The sequence below is a fragment of the Ixodes scapularis genome, unplaced genomic scaffold (genome assembly GCF_016920785.2).
Source record: "Ixodes scapularis isolate PalLabHiFi unplaced genomic scaffold, ASM1692078v2 PGA_scaffold12__126_contigs__length_90152505, whole genome shotgun sequence".
NCBI lineage: Eukaryota > Metazoa > Arthropoda > Arachnida > Ixodida > Ixodidae > Ixodes > Ixodes scapularis.
In genome coordinates, this window is record NW_024609838.1 from 8,083,190 (window position 1) to 8,099,553 (window position 16,364).

The 16,364-nt window shown below is 46.9% G+C and overlaps 1 protein-coding gene across 1 annotated transcript in view; it reads left to right on the top strand.

Annotated features, from left to right (window-relative positions):
* The window catches only part of LOC121048137 (phospholipid-transporting ATPase ABCA3-like), a 45,778-nt gene that overhangs the window by 17,150 nt on the left and 12,264 nt on the right, over window positions 1–16,364 (top strand). The window contains exons 9-14 of the mRNA XM_040504140.1: window positions 1,649–1,803; window positions 3,381–3,536; window positions 7,391–7,594; window positions 9,108–9,187; window positions 10,808–11,062; window positions 11,843–12,558. Of these exons, the coding sequence (XP_040360074.1) occupies window positions 1,649–1,803; window positions 3,381–3,536; window positions 7,391–7,594; window positions 9,108–9,187; window positions 10,808–11,062; window positions 11,843–12,558 (1,566 nt within the window). The remainder of the gene's footprint in view (window positions 1–1,648; window positions 1,804–3,380; window positions 3,537–7,390; window positions 7,595–9,107; window positions 9,188–10,807; window positions 11,063–11,842; window positions 12,559–16,364) is intronic.

Sequence of the window (16,364 nt, forward strand, 5' to 3'; positions counted from 1 at the left end):
AAAGCCCCACAAATCGGGGCAGAAATGGAAGGCTGAAATGAATGCTTACCTCGGGGAATTATACCGAAAGTTTTAACGCTGAGAGCTTCAATCTATAAGTCATCAACGTCAGGAGGTACTGCTAAGTAAGGAGTCCGCCGCGTGATTTTGGTTGAATGCATTTGGGGGTCGAGGCGAACTTGGCAAACATGTTAGAGGTTAAAATTCACAATTGTAAATCACGTTTGGTAAATTTTTCACGGGTGTTGAAAATTGTACTAGCTATTATTGTAATCCCGAATTTCGAAAGTTTCGGGTTGGTACATTTCCTTGGTATATGAGCTACTTCTACAAAAAAAATGAGATGGGTTTTTGTTTAAAATGGTAAATAACCCATTTTATATTCAAGTTCCAGTTCGTCTGCTTCTTTTGCAGGGGTTGTGGTGACGTCAGAACAACGCCGAGCTCTGATTGGCTCTGACTGAAGGATAGTGGGTAGACTTCAAAGCAAGATGTTTTTAGGTCTATCCACTATCCCTCCATTAGAGCCAGTCAGAGCATGGCGTCATTCTTCATGACGTCAAAAGAAGCAGACGAACTTGCGCTCCGCGTAAATCCGACCGCAGTTGGCACTACCGCCCAATGCAACCGATCAAGCAGTGCCAAAAGTGTAGCAGTCACGCCGCTCGTCGACTTCGTGCGTTTTCTATCAGCTGCTAAACCAATCTGGCACACTGAATGGGCCGTGATCTTACACCGATGAATGAATGGATGCTACCGGCTGTATCCTTTATAACGGGTGGTAGCTTGCGCCACCTAGCCTTTTTGTTTTCTGTCTGCGTGATTGGCTCAGTAGGGGTCAGCAAAGGCGCAAATATGGTAAGCGCCGTGACGTTGCACTTTTGACTCTGCTACCATCCATTGGACGGCAGCGTCGGCTGCGGTATAGGGGTAACAGGTCTGCAGCCTGTTTAATCCTAAGATATGCAGTAGAGAAGTTCAACCTCCAGTTTTAGCTTGGTACATACGATAACACTTCGGATCACGCGTACCCGAATGCGACGGAAGGAAACATGCGCGTGCTAGAAACGGAGGTGCTTCTGCATACCTTATGTTGCAACAAGCTATAGACGTTTGCAACTACGGCCCTTGGGCGCAGCCATCTTGCTGCTGCTGTGGGCAGATCGCCTGATAGTCAAGCGTTGCTGAGTCCGTGTACTCCTCAGCAGTCCTTGACTATCAGACCATCTACCCACACCAGCAGGAAGATGGCGGAGCCCAGGGGCCGTACTTGGAAACGTCTATGGACGACTGCAAGTTCGTCTGCTCTTGGCACACCTGGCGGGTTTCTTTACCTTCTATAATTTGCCACGAGTTTTTCCCCTGACCTCAACCAATGACGGCGTGGGCTTGGCCTGCCTCGTCATCGCGTTCTCTGTGTTGCCTTTTGATTGGCGCGCTACGGTTTGCTTTACAATGCTCCAAAGACGCTTTTTGGAACACCTGCTATACGTACACATGGCTCGCATCTGACGTCGTTTGGTGCGAAATATACTTCGTGGTAGGCGTGCACGCAGCAGCAAGATCCTTCATCATAACCGCTTATGTGACGTCAAAGCGAGCCGCGTATAAAGACTCGCGTTCAGTACTGGTTTCTCTTCCTGCGAAGGCATGTTGCGGCCGACTTCTGGCACCGCCATCATCGAGGGCTTCGACCTGACGAAGGACCTCGAAGACGCTCTAGTGAACGTGAGGCTCTGCCCCCAGAAGAACCAGTTGTACGAACAGATGACCGTCTATGAACACCTCTTCTTTTTCGCGGCGGTACGTTGCCTTGGAACTGGACCCCGATCAAACAACCCCATAACCTTACTGCCAGAGCGTGAAAGAAACCACATCCCAATCGAGGAAATCGAAACTTCAGAGACATTCTAATTCGGTCGTTTGAAGCTTACGGAAAGAGGTATATGTGCGGAAAATAGCAGGTTGCGGCTGAGGTGACACTGAAGCTCGCTGTAAAGAATAGCCACGCAGGTTCCCCTTTGGGAAACGGTAACATGTACCTCGTAACGAGGCCGAAAAGAGGCAGTGAAAAATAGAGGAAGCAAAAGAGAAAGTCAAAAGAAAAAAGTGAAGGGGTCAGCATAATGTTTCCAAAGCGGGACGCGTATGGCGTTTATAAGGTTCACGCTAACGCAATCCTGAAGAATCCACCGATATATTTTCCTGTAATTTTCATTTCTTTACCTCTGCAATCTTTTTTGTATTTAGGAGGCAGTTAGGTTTATTTATTATCCACTCTTTCGACCTCAGACTTCCAGAGATGGGGAAGTGTCCGAGAGATAGTCGGGAACACTGATCTCTATGACAATTTGCTGGATCGCGTTTGCCCGCTCCGCGAATGCGGCACTGGCGGCCATATTTTTGGTAGAGTTATATTACCTCTAGCCAAGGTACAGCTCCTGCAGCCACTATCATCCACCCATGGCAGACAGCGTTTTGGCAGGTGTGGTGGCAGGCCGCCGACAAAATAGAGTAGGTGATATTTCGTGCTTGATTGAAATTGTTTGACGAAACATGTTTTTGAAACCCGGCGTGAACGGTAGCCCGATCTTTGAGGGCTCGGTGAAAGTTTCACGAAATCGCAGCACTGGGGAAAAGCAGCACAGCACGCACCAAAAGTCGCATCGAAAGCAGACGCCGGTACGGAGTCTGCTTTCGATGCGAGCTGCGCTGCTTTCCCCCCGGTGCTGCGCTTTCGTAGAACTTTCGCCGGGTCCTCAAAGATGAGGTTACCGTTTACGCCGGGTTTCAAGGATCTGTTTCGTCGAACAACTTCAATCAAGCACGAAATATCACCCATGGTACAGTGTACTAGATCCACGGCTATTTTATGGCAGCCTGCCGCCATTGCGCTGTCCGCCATAATACTATGATGGTTAGAGGCAATATAACTCTGCCGAAAAGATGGCCGACCGTGGCCGCATTACCGTCCATAGGCGGAGCTGGTCACACGCGATCCAGGAAATAGACTTAGAGATCGGTGTTCGGGAACAAAGAACTGAAAGAAACGTGTTCGATTTGGATATTTTTACCTGCTTGCTTTATTTTATTTCCGGATTATCCAGCACAATAGTTAATTGAAATACGCAATGTAGCGTAAAAGTAACGAAATGTTACATTCTTAGAAAAGTGACGGGAGTGCGTGCGTTCATTTCGAACGCGTTCCGAAAAGTAAGAGGAACTCGTTCCAAGATTTAGAAAGAACGAGAAACGAGCTATGATTGCTGTTTTAGTGGAACTTTTACGAGACTGGTGAACGCTATAATGTATTAAAACCTCTTTGCGGTAGGTAATGTTGGTTAACGATCGATATCGGTCTTTCCTAACCTTGTTTCTAGATTCAAAAGGTTTCTCGGGACGTGATCGCGGACCAAATCGACGCTCTCGTTAATGTGCTGCGGCTTGGTTCGTTCCTGACCTCGTTTCCAAGGGCACTTCCCGCAGCCTTGAAGCGGAAACTGTGCATTGCCCTCGCCATCATTGCCGATCCCAAGGTAATTGCGGCATGTCCAGCGCGATATTACGGAGCATTCGGTAAACAGGAAAAATTCACGTCACGTGGCATCATATACACGTGACCATGTCTCACGTGACCTGACGTCGCGTAAAAACATAACGTAACAGTCACTGCGAGGACACCATGACGCCAAGTCGCGTGACCCGCCGAGGACACCTTGACGTATCATCACGTGCCCACATCGTGTAAGGTGACTTGACGTCACGGTCGGAAACCGTGCGTACGTGACGTCAATTTCTCTCTGCACCTTCGCGCCATCGGCGCGAAGGTGCAGTAGTGGCTTCTTCTTTGCGGAAGGCTTAGGGCAGGGGGAAACGCGGTCTACGAAAACACCCTACTCTGGTTCTCACTCACCAAAACGACTGCTTAGTGCACTTTAAACTAATTTAGACAATCCGTCGTAAAATGCTGCATTCGTTCCGTTATAGGACATTGGAGATAAAGGTCATTGGTAGTTTTACAAAATGACAAATAGTTATTTTATGCATATGCGAACAGCTTCCGAAGAAGACGATTACGGATATGAAGAACTGTGCTAAAGCAAAGGCAGCCGTTTCCTCCTGTTCCGCCCTATCTTGTTTCGTCTCTCCAAGCTCTAGCTTTGCTTCGCCTTGCTTTTTGCGAGCGTAGATCCTAGTTTTGGACGAGCCGACGGCTGGCCTGGATCCCCAGAGCCGACACGACGTCTGGGAACTGCTCCAGAAGGCCCGTCGTTCCTGCACCATTCTGCTCACGACACACAACATGGAAGAGGCCGACGTGTTGGGCGACCGGATCGCCATCATCGCAGAGGGCTCTATTCGCTGCTGTGGCTCGCCCACGTTTCTCAAGCGAAAGTTAGGTGGGTTCCAACTTATTCACAGAATTAGATGACTTTAGTAATCTCCTGGTGTCGATACTTGGCGAAACCTTTCAAACGTAATATCCTGCGAGGTTCCACGAACCATCCCGCTACATGTCGCTTCTTGGGCTATGGTCACTGGCAGGACGAGAACGACACGGAGGTCTTCCCGCCCTCGCCCGAGCTTCGTACCTTCGATAACGTTTTGGCGACTTGCGACATTTCAGCCTGTACGTGTTACCAAATCACGACGGAGGGCAAGGAGTGCGTGCTAGAGGACAGGTATCTGCAAGAGGCGCCCCGCGCTTGTCGTCTTCTCAGGGACTACGGTGCCTCACGGAAGATGACGTATGACTGGCGCGACATCACAGCACGGAATTCACGCAATGCTGTAACAAATCAGCCTTCACATGAAAGAACTTCACGTCGTGACGTCCGGTTAATTCCGATCCCGCGTTTAAGCGTATCTCATAACACCACGTCCTTCAGTGACCCTGCGTTCTAAGAGAACAACGAATGATACAGGGAAGCCTATAGATGGAGCATTCCAATAATGGCTTTCTTCCCGCCGACATCTTTGTTCAGTTGGGGAGGAAGGCGTTCTGCGAATGCTAATTATAGGTGTCTCCTGCGGATTGTCAGACGCCGCGCAAGTCTCCGCAGCCCAGTGACTTGGTTTTTGTTTGCCCGGGTGATGAGCTCTAGAGAGATGTAGAGGTGGTTTCGAGCATCACACTGTGCGTAGGTATTATTCACTGGCGGACATGGCAGTGTGCGCGACTGCCGAGCGCGTGCGGACGGCGAGCTTCCTCAGTTCTTTTGCAATGTGCATTCCATATATAACATAAAAATTGGCGGTCTTAGCAGAATATGAATGTGAATTCATTCTAAGCATGCGCTTTAAACAGCGCCCTCAAATTCGGCGTCCAAAGGAATACCCCCTAGAGTGGTTGATGTCTTATTAAAATAACGCTCTTTTGCTTCGCGATTTCTTCTGTGGCCTTGTTATACACTGATGCCATAACCTCGACGTCTGATGAGCGATAAAAACATGCTCGGGGCTCTCCACGTTATACGCTTCTGATGCTGTCGGCGCGCGTCTCCAGCTCGACGCTCGCCCTCCCGCGGCGGAAACGGGAAACGCTCTAGTGAGGGTCCCCCGATTCTCCTGCTCAGCTGGCACGGCGGAACCGCTCGCGTTCATGGCTCGCGAAATGTCATTTCCGAATGCAAACACCGCTCTTCACTGTCCCAACGTAGTGCTGCAGCCGGTTTGGGATTGTACCTTACCAAGGAGTTTTAGTATTGCGCATAGAAGCAAACGCAAGCGGTGTGCGTTTGCGCTAGAGTTGTAAGCCCCACGTTGTGCGTGCGCCTCATTGCCATGCGCCATCCAAGACCGCAAGTTTGGGCTCCGCGCACGCGCAGTGTGGAATACGCGAAGCTAACGCAAACACACAGCACTTGCATTCGCTCGTGTACGCAATACTAAAACTCAGTGCTGTTTCACCGGCTTCCAATGCCAACGAATGTGCTGCAGTGAGCAGACTTGCAAGCAAGTAGGCGTTCCTTCGAACTGGAAAGGCTGAGATTGGCAAAACGATGGAGCGTAAAATTGAAAGTAACTAAATGTTACAAAAAAATTAATAACAAAAAAAATTTTTTTTTTTTTTTTTTTTTTTAGTGTTTGGTTTGGAAGGATATTGGCGGCGACTTACGTTGTGCCGATTGTCAAAAGTCGCGACTTTGATAGAAAAATATACTTTAACCACAATTAATCTAACTTTACATGGATTTGTCACATTAGCTAAAATGTTTTCATTGACTTTGGACAATTTTTATTTTATTACTTGGTAATTAAAAATGCTGCTATTGGCACCAGTGACGATAATTAGCACGCTTTTGGTTGTCATATTTGTTCGCGCCTTTGAAATTAGATCATAACTAACGCTAGAAAAAATAACGTATTACAATATCTGAATTTCAATATTATTATTAATACCAATTGCGGCAATGTGTGCCCCCAATTAACGCCAAGATCACGAAAATACGGCATTTAACCATAATAGCCTTCCCAGAAAGGTATAATGTTGTTTCCTTTTTAACATATGAAAAACTCTGACATCGTTATCAAGATAGACAAACAGTCAAATACTGGATGTAATATAAAGTCCTACGCGTCACGCGTTTCTATAAAAAAACACGCACACACGCACACACACTCCAGCTGTCTGACTCGGATGCCGTCTTTGGGTTGTTGCAGTGAGAACAGCGTTTATTAATTTATTCAGTTTGTGGACATATTGTAAAAATTTGATTTATTCTCTTATTCTTGTGCTGGGAATAATATTAAAGCAATTAATCATCTAAATACTCAAAAACTCGATAAAAGGCCCGCAGTTCATTATTTCCCATGGCAATTATCTGAGCAAGAAAGGGTAGCGTGAACGCACAAATATCCGCAATGATTTTTTCAACAACTACAAACATCAGCCTGGATTGAAACACATATAGTATGTCACAAAATAAAATTTCGGCGAACAACTTCTTTAACTAAATATTTACAATGTGACAGACATATTGAGGTATGAAGGAATCCGAAATTAAGCCGAATACCGAGAAATTAAATACAAAATAGAGGTTAGTTTCGGTTTCGCTCCAGAATTAAAACACGCATCCTTGCGTAATTAATATGCTAAACACCGTTCTTGTTTCCTGGGTAAAGAGGTGACCCGTGCCCCTAACATCCTAGCTTCGTCGTATTACCGGAAATAATTTGTGTCGCTCAGTAAAGCCAGCACACTAGACAGGCTCAACAGCGGCACACATCCCCGACCCTCACTATAACCGCCATTTTGGAAAATGAGTGGCGCCACCTATAGTTAGTTGGAGTCGCGAATAAGCCCAGACGTGCGTTCACCCTGGACGCCATTCTGCAGACGTCGTGAGGATGTCAATGCGTTCCGTCGGTGACCTGTGAACGTTTGTAGGATATATCCGTGCCGCCCGGGATGTTCGCAGGAACGGGCTACCACTTGAAGATCAGGAAGCGACCGAAGCGCTGCGACGTGCCGGGCATCATCTCGGTGGTCCAGTCGTACGTGCCCACGGCGCATCTGGTCACGGACACGCCGAAGGATCTGCGGCTCGCCATGGGAGTCACCTCATCCGAGGGCTTCGTTGAAATGTTTAAGGTAACTATTAGTGCGAAAGCGGTCACTGTCCCATGGAGCGGAACGGCGTTATCAGCTTTAGAAGCCGCGCCAAATGGCACCTAATCTCCCCTGTCCCAATGGAGCGAACCCTGTCGTCTGTAGTAGCGATTTGATGGATAGGCGCCCATTGGCTGGCGCGTGTCCTAGTTTCAAGGAACGAGGCTCCCATTGGCTGCCGCGTGGCGTAGTTCCAAGGAACGCCACCCCCCAGAGAAGCCTTCTCCGTGGCGGCGCAACGGAACGGCCACCGGTAAGAGGGAGCGGCTGGCCGAAGAGCCAGCAGAGCTTGCCCGGGCAGATTTCGAAGAGGTTGCACGGCCGAGCTCAGCGCGGCGCGGCCCCTTCACGAAAACGCGCTCTCGGCCGTCCGCCGCAACCTCGGCAGTAGCGAAATGTGGCCGTCCACGCCAGTACGCGGAAGAAGAACATTCATGCTTTCGTATTCACAATTCATAAAAAAAAGTACTAAAATGTCTCCGGATTTTTTTTTCTTTAAACAGGAGCGCGTTAGAACCTGGTAAATTCGTGTTTTTAATTTCACCCGTGATAGTCTTACTAATTTTACCATTTTGTTACCACACCTGCCACCGGGTGGAGATAGGTGAAACAACCCGAGTAGAAGAAAGAAGGAAGGAACGACAGATGACAACGTCACAGAGAATTTATTTTGTGATACGTTGTCTTCTGGCGCTCTCTTCCTGTTCCTTCCACTTTGGTTGCTTCACCCATCAACATTCAGTGTCAAGTGTCTTAACAAATGGGGTATACGTACGCCATATGGTCTGTGCGCTCAGTGCATTAAGCTTACTCGATAATTTTAAAGCAATGAATGGTTTATAAAAGAAACCCCTTCTCTTTGAAATTTGTTCGTTCCTCCATTTGTGCGCGTTTATGCATATCCCATGGTATTGCATGTCAGCACAGCCAGTTTGGTTGTCGATGGATGTAAAGTTGTTGTGTAACGTGACGCCGTGGTAGTATGTGACATGAAGACACGTCAGGGTGACGTCATGTGGCGTTTCATGTCTTCTAAACAAAGTTAACCGATGGCCAATTAGATAATGCAGTCCATGCATCGTACGAGTATTGAAATAAACGTTGGTGACAATGTGTTAATCCCCAGGCACATAATACTGCTGATAACCGACTCCTACACGGGCTAAAGTGAATATTAATTGAGAGGCGCCAGTACAGGGGTGATCGGTTGAACCGTGCGTGAGAATCGACACTCGTTTTGTGCAATCCGATGGTGAAATATCCGGCCTCCAATGATTGTACCAAAATGATCTCAAGTCGGGTACGGCGAATCAGAAACAGCGCGACTGACAAAGACGAGAGCCCATTGCGTTCTTTATGTTTCGATAAGCTCGAACGGTTGGTGGTTCGACCCCCGTTGCTGATGAAATGCGCAATGTTTTGATAAACCTACTTCTTCGGTTGGACTTGGTCGGTTGTTGTTATGCAGCCTTTCGTGTTCTGCCTTCCCCCGAAGGTTCTCGAACGGCTCCGCTCCAAGATGGGGATCCTGAGCGTCTCCGTGTCGGTGACCACGATGGAAGACGTGTACTGGAGGTGAGGGTCGCGCGTCGCGCCCGGGTGGTTTCTGTCAAGTTTTAAACTACGAAGACTCCCGTGATTTTCTTTTTTTCTTTCTCCCGGAACGCCACAAGCGGAAACAACAACAAAATTAACGACACCATCAATCTGTATAGTTACTGACAACTTAAGAAATGAAGGACGTGGCCGAGTTCGTAGCATCTATACTCTTAAATATATGGGCTGTAGTACCCACACCCCTTGTCCCACATATAACAACACAAAAAACTGCAATTTGTCGTTCAGTCCAATGACGTTGAACCTACGATAACAAGTTTCACGAGCGGCTTCTTAGTCGAGTGATACAACAATAAAATAACTAATGTACACATTAAAGACTAAAGAAAAACACTCAAGGTTTTGCTGGTCCTACTGAAAAATTCTAGTGTTTTTTTCCCCCTTGGTACTCTGATACGTGCGTTGGCTATTAAGTAAGTTATATCACACAGCTATCAAGCCGGTCGTAAAAGTTTTGGGGTGTTACATATGAAACACGGGGTGTAAGTACGACACCCCCTGTTTCTGAGAGTGTATTACCGCTCCGCAGCTGGGGAGGCTGAGGCACTGACCAATAAGAACACCAAAGAATGAATCACGAATAAAATAAACTTGGACACAATAAGCCCTGCGTTTCTTTAGCAGTCAGTAACTGTAACAACATACCTAATATCACATATGCGATATTTTAGCGTGTACTTTGGGGTATTTGTTTATGCGGGACTTTATTTCGCAGTGAGGTTTTTACAAAGCTGTTGTTGCGAATAATAAAGCGTCCCATATTCGAATCAGTTTGCACCGAGATTATGGGGAGTCAATACTATTGGCTCCGAAGTTTACCGGAGATTTGGCTTGCATTAATAGTTTTACAGGCACATGCGAAGGTCAATGCGCGTAATAGCGTACTAAAGTGAGAAGTGTTGTGTGATTCATCTACGAAATATGAATATTCATAAAAAAAGTTCGGCTGCAATGTGACTTAACCCCAGTTACATCGCCAGGTTTCCCCGGGATCAGTTTTAGACATTCTTCGATAAATGGTGGTGGTAACAAATTCGTTACAACGCCGCCTTCTCCATACTGAGAGGCAAACTGAACTATCTCTAGTGTTGAACGACACCATATCCTTTCAACCACACATGACCGTTTCGAAATAAAAGCGCGGCTTCCCTATGTTCCGAGGTCCATATTGGCTATGTTCTGTCACCTGTGTTTTCAAACCTGCTTCCCTCAATTTCACTGATTCCTTCTTTAAACCTCTAGATGCAACGAATATCTGATCCGCTCAAGAAAGCTGGCGAACGAACCTACGGCGATAGCTTTGTGTTCCAGCCGCAAGGTTCCGCCGATTTTGCAAAGGTCGCTAATAACAAACGAAGTGTCTAGTGTTACGTCCGACGTAACCCAAGTTACGTCCAAATCTCCGCCTTTCCTAGGTTCACGGGGGAAAGAGAGGAGGGCGGGGGGAGGGTTAGGTATACGCGTTTCAGTGCTCCGGCCGTACGAAACGCTATAGTCACAGCGAATAACAAAACGCTATACGAACACATCTTTTTTTTTTTTTTAAATAAGCTGTTTGGCTTCTGCGTGTGTATGCAGGATCGCCAACGACCTTAAAAGCGAAGAGACGCAGCCTGCCGACGGCGAAAGTTACGGCAATGGCGCCGGCGCCGTGGACCTGGTGACGCTGCGAAGCCTGTGCAAGCGGCGCGTCAGCCACGTCTCGACGGCCAGTCGCACCAAGGCCCTGATGCGCAAGCGGTTGCAGTACACGCGCAAGCAGTGGAAAATCCTTTTGGTCGGGATCGTCGTGCCCGCGCTCATCATCTTCGTCCAAGGCGTCCGAGAGGCAACGTGCGTTCTAATCTTCTCTTGTTTCTGAGAAGCGCGGGCGCATAGGACACCCTTATTCGCAGCGAGACTCATGGACCGGAATGATAGCAGTTGGTATTGTGTTCCTTCCTGGCTATTAGAACGATGGATTAAGGGGCATCAGGCGTTAAAGACATCATAAATCAGACGTTTTGAGAATCAAGACTCGAATTTTAAGAAATAAAACACAACAAAATAGTCGACTGACAGCAAAAAAGAAAGAAAAGATTTTCGTGTAAGGCAAGTCAACATACTAGGCGGAAGAGAAAATAAACCACCTGCGTTAGGTCCTTACGTCGAACAGTTTTCGTTCGTGTTACGCTATTACAAAGCACGACAAAAGAGCCGAAGCACGCGCATAATATCGCCACCGCCGTTTCCTTCCATATGATGAAGTCCGTCTGCTATGGTCAGTCACCATGGCAAAGAAGCGTCTGCTGAATAGACACACATGCTAATGGGGGGCCTAAAAGTATACCAACAGCTGAATTCAAGGGCTGAACTACAGATGTTCCAGGAATTCAAACTAACGTATTAAAACCAGGAATCTTGTCCCAATTTGCTTTTATACTGTCAATACTTCAATACAATGTATGTTTATACTTCAATGTCGAGTGGACGATGATACGGGCTCCAACAGTGAGCCTTATGTAAAGAGTCGTACTCCGATTACTTTTGTATATGGTGCCCTCCTTCTAGTTTGATGCATGACTCGTGTCTCTAGACTTTCTCAGCCCTGTGCATCGCTTCTGCGTCCCACAGGATCGACATTGAGTTCAAAATGAAGCCTGTCTACAAGTACGACCTCAAGTCCATGTTCGGCGGCGGTACACTAACCGTCATGTCAGCCGACGAGAGCACCTTCTCGATGGCACACGATGTCTACCAGCCCTTGCTCCAGCACCACCTGAGCCAAGTGAGCGCGGTTCGTGACGTCACGGACCACGTGCTCGAACTGGGCAATTCGAACCTGAACGCGTACCTGCACTGCTTGACCGGGGCAAGCTTCCGCAAGGACACCCCAGGCCCCGCGGGGGACTCCAAGTTCGTCGTGACGGCATGGCACAATGGCGAGGCCTACCACACGGCAGCCATCGCTCTTAACTTGGTCCACACGGCGTTGCTCCGGTCGCTTTCGGACGATAAAACGGCGTCTATCACGCTTCGCGTTCGTCCCCAGCGGCGACTAGAGGAGTCTGCGCGGCAAGCCTTGACGGGCAGCTTCGCCTTGCGGGCAGTGGTGGAACGTACCATTGCCTTCTCGATGGCCATGGCTCTGATGATCTCGGCCTTCGGGCCGTTTCCCGTGGCGGACCGCGTGAGCAAGTCCAAACACCTGCAGCTGATGACGGGGCTCACGGGCAAGGTGTACTGGATGGCAAACTTCCTGTTCGACTACATCATCTACTCGCTGGCCGTCTTCTGCTTCGTCGTTGTAAATGTCTTCTTCTACAGCGAGTACACCGTCACGATGATCGGTGAGGCTTCTTGATGTCCCGTGTCAGTACCACCCAGAAGACAAAGCCTGGAAATAACGTCATAGTTAGTGAACCCCCGACCCGTCCCAAGTGGCAAACTCCGAAACTAGTCGCGGCGCTCCGTTTGATCCACTGGTGATGTCGTATGACGAGAAATGTACCGGCCTTGTATTCTATCGGTGGTGTTGCCCGGTACGCTTCCTGGAACCTTCAGTTCCGAACATCTTATTACCACTCTGGAGCCACTGCGTCTGTGGCATCAGTCGACAAGGACGCCACTGAATAGACCGCGAAGCAAGGAGCGTGAACATTATAAAGCACGCCCTGTATTTCGCAAGCTGCCAGTGACAGTGAACATAGACCCTGTCAGGAATTCAGCGCCATCTGGCGGCTCAAATGGCAGTTTAATCTTTACCGTACTAATAGCGGAAAGAAACCTCTAGTCTGGAGTATTTTTATTGGGCAATAAAGTATACTATACATCGAGGGGCTTTAAAGCCGATTGTGTGCTACTAAAAGATTTACCGGGCCCGAGTTCGAAATGAGCGCAGCTCATGCATCCAATTCCTGCTTCGCATCGCGCTAACGTCTCGAATGTATAGGATTCGAATCCTCTGTCTAGAAGCATCTTAGACTTCTTCCTTCATCGGTAAACAGAAGGCCGCCATTAGTATGGCACGTATATTCCATTTTCAGATGATGATGATGGTGACCAGAGTGGCCAGACTGAATTTCGGAAAGGGTCTATAGCGGCAGAAAAGTCTTGGAGTTTCGGAGAGGATTCGGGTCATTTCGGGATCCTTGCCTTGCTGGTGCTTTGCTCATTCCTGCGTATAGCATGACATCGTCAATGACAAAGATGCTGCCATGTCACTGAGTTAGTTACAGTACTGAAACATGGTGAATGGAAAAACTATAGAAAAACATACGAAAAAAAAAACCATGACAACAACAACAACAACAACAAAGAGTTAAGGTTTTACTTTTTTCTGTTTTATTATACAGGCGTCTTGAAGTGGTCTCGTGTACTCATAACTTCGTGGGGCACTTGAAGTATTAAAGCTAAGTTCTAGGCTAGCAGCCGAACTCAGCTTTCAGAATGTTTATGCGTTTCTTAAGGCATGAAATTTCAGGACTTTGTTAGACATATTTTTGCTTCATCTGATGTGTGGTCAATAATTCTAAAAAAAAAAAAAGAAATAATTAGCGCGGAGGTTTTGAAGTTTGAACACTTTTTGGTGCTGCGTGCTTGACTGGGTGCTGTCAGGACTGCTGACATGGCGAGTTGGTGGTTCATGTTATTTAATGTTAGAGCGCAACAAAAGAAAAAAAAAAAAACACTCAGGGACACAGGCACACTAAAGAATAACACAGTCGCTCAGCACTGACTCACAACTCTTGCTTTTTATTGCTTCTGTTCTTCTACTTACAATGAACGACTCTTCTTCTATGCACCAAGAACGAGATGCCGATCCAAAAATTGAAAAATTAATAAAAAAATTATAAAACTACCATACCCTTATAAATACAATTACTACAATTATCTTACAAATGCAAGTGAATATTCTTGGACCTTACACTAGGAGTATTAACAATGCGTTCTGGTCTTATGAGCCTACGGGGAAATAAAAACAAAACCGCTGTTTCCATTTCACTCAGCACACTCCAAACTTATAAAGAGGGGCGTTGTGTGGATCTGTCTAAAGAATTCAATCACAAAGTCAAACAAGCACACAATTCAAAAGAGCTTCAACGGGCAAGTCGCAAGGTTAAAGTGCGCAGAATACCATAATTTGTTATAGACGTCGGTGGTCGAAAGGCTCCTGAAAGGGATCGAGCAAGGTGGAGGCGTGAAACAAAACTTCAGGGACGAGACAAGAAGACCGGCGACAGTGCCATACGTGCACGAGTTCTCTCATAGCTTTAAGAGTGCAGCGAATAAAGTTAATGTAGATGCAGCCTTTTGAGCCCGAAAAAAGCTCAGTAGCCAGTGCAAAAAGGTAAATTCGTTTTCCCGTAATGCAGGGAGCTGCTCCAAAAAGCACAGAGCGAACTTTGATTCCCGTCTAGGATATGCCATTTATTCCTGCCCACTCTCCTCTGGGGAAAAGCGCATAGGACAGACTGGACGGCGTCTAAATGACCGCCTTCGAGAGCATGAGAACAACATCGCAAACGCCAATTCGCTAGATTTAGGAATACACTATAGGGACTGCGGGTGTTCGACGGTTTTAAACAAGTGTACTGTGCTAGCCAAGAGTCCCAACCAAGTCACCAGGGAAATTTAGAAGCAGCAAGCATTGGAAGACGGAATGACAGGTGTGTCAGCAGCCTCATCTATAACTCTTTTAAAAATTAAAGTTTAATATTGGGCCATAGGGTGGGTCTTTTAGGCAGCAACAGTGAGATTTCATTAGTACTTTTCATTTTTAAACTTTCATTTCTTAAATTTATTCTTAAAACAATTTTGGCATTTAAAAATTTTTTTTTAAAATTTATGGATTGGCCTCTCGTTCTTAGTGCATAAAATAAGAGTTAGTCATTGCGAGTAGAAGGAAAAGATGACCAATACAAACCCAAGAGGTGTGGGTCGAGGCGCCGAGTGACTGCGTTATTTTTTAGTGTGCCCGTGTCCGTGAGTGTTTTTCTTTTTGGTACAGTGTAACGTTAAATCAATTAACGGGTGCATGAATATAGCGTGCCCCAAAGCATATTGTGTTCGACCACCTCCAAGTAGACTGACACCACTGCATGAGCCGGTACACATTTTTTAAAGATGTCATCCCGGCTGGTGCAACTAGTGTATTAGAAGAACAGCACGCACGCGATCGTAATTTCGGCAATCTGGAAATCGTACGTTGTAGTGCCCCAGCCAACACCCCACTTTTGAAAATGGGAAGCTGATGACGAAACTCTTGGAGGCCGTTGTTAGGATCTCGTGCAACCGGAACAGTTTTCAGCAAATATTTTAACGCGTGGTTGAAGAAAAAACAAAAAGATTAAAGTTGTGTAGATAACGCCCGAAAAGACGGGCTTTGGGACGATGATAGGCAAGCCGACGATTAAATGCAGATACTGTTTTCACATATAATCTTGTGACACTCAATTTCCTGTCCGATGGAAGTCCACTAACTTTGCGTGGCGTGCTGCAGGCCCGATGGTGTTCATCTTGGCGGCGTACGGCCTGTGCATCATTCCCATGACGTACCTGCTGTCATTCGTCACCCACTCGCCCGCCAACTGCTTCTCCCTGGTGCTCATCGTCTGCTTCTTTGGAAGTGAGACTCACACTTTTACGAGTCCGGGACAAAGCTATTCAAACAAAGTGGAACCAAGCAGGAGTTAGCTTGAGCGGTGTGCCAGCCAAAACCATTAACTGGTCTTGCAGGCTTAGCACCTTTAGGTTTGAATGATCGAATGCTATCTAACGCGCCATAGATATATCCGTTGCACATCGCATCTATAAAATTGTTTATTTTTGAAGCGTCTATGCTTCAAAGCGTCTATTCTTCGTTTCTTTTTATGGTCGCGCATACAGCTCTGGAAAACCACGGATTAGTTTTGGTTCTATACTTTAAACCGTCTACGAGACGATTGGTATGCGATTTCACAAGAAAGCTTGTTAATTTTTCAGGTTCGACAAGGGAATCTAGACGAGACAGTGAGGGCGTGGCTAATAATTCTGCTACCAATAAAGCTCAGTATAGTTAAACGAAATCTTTTGGAGTCCTCATTTTGTTCATGACTTTACTATAATTATACTTACGCGCTATAATCTGTGATAATCTAAAAGTGGTGAAGCGTGC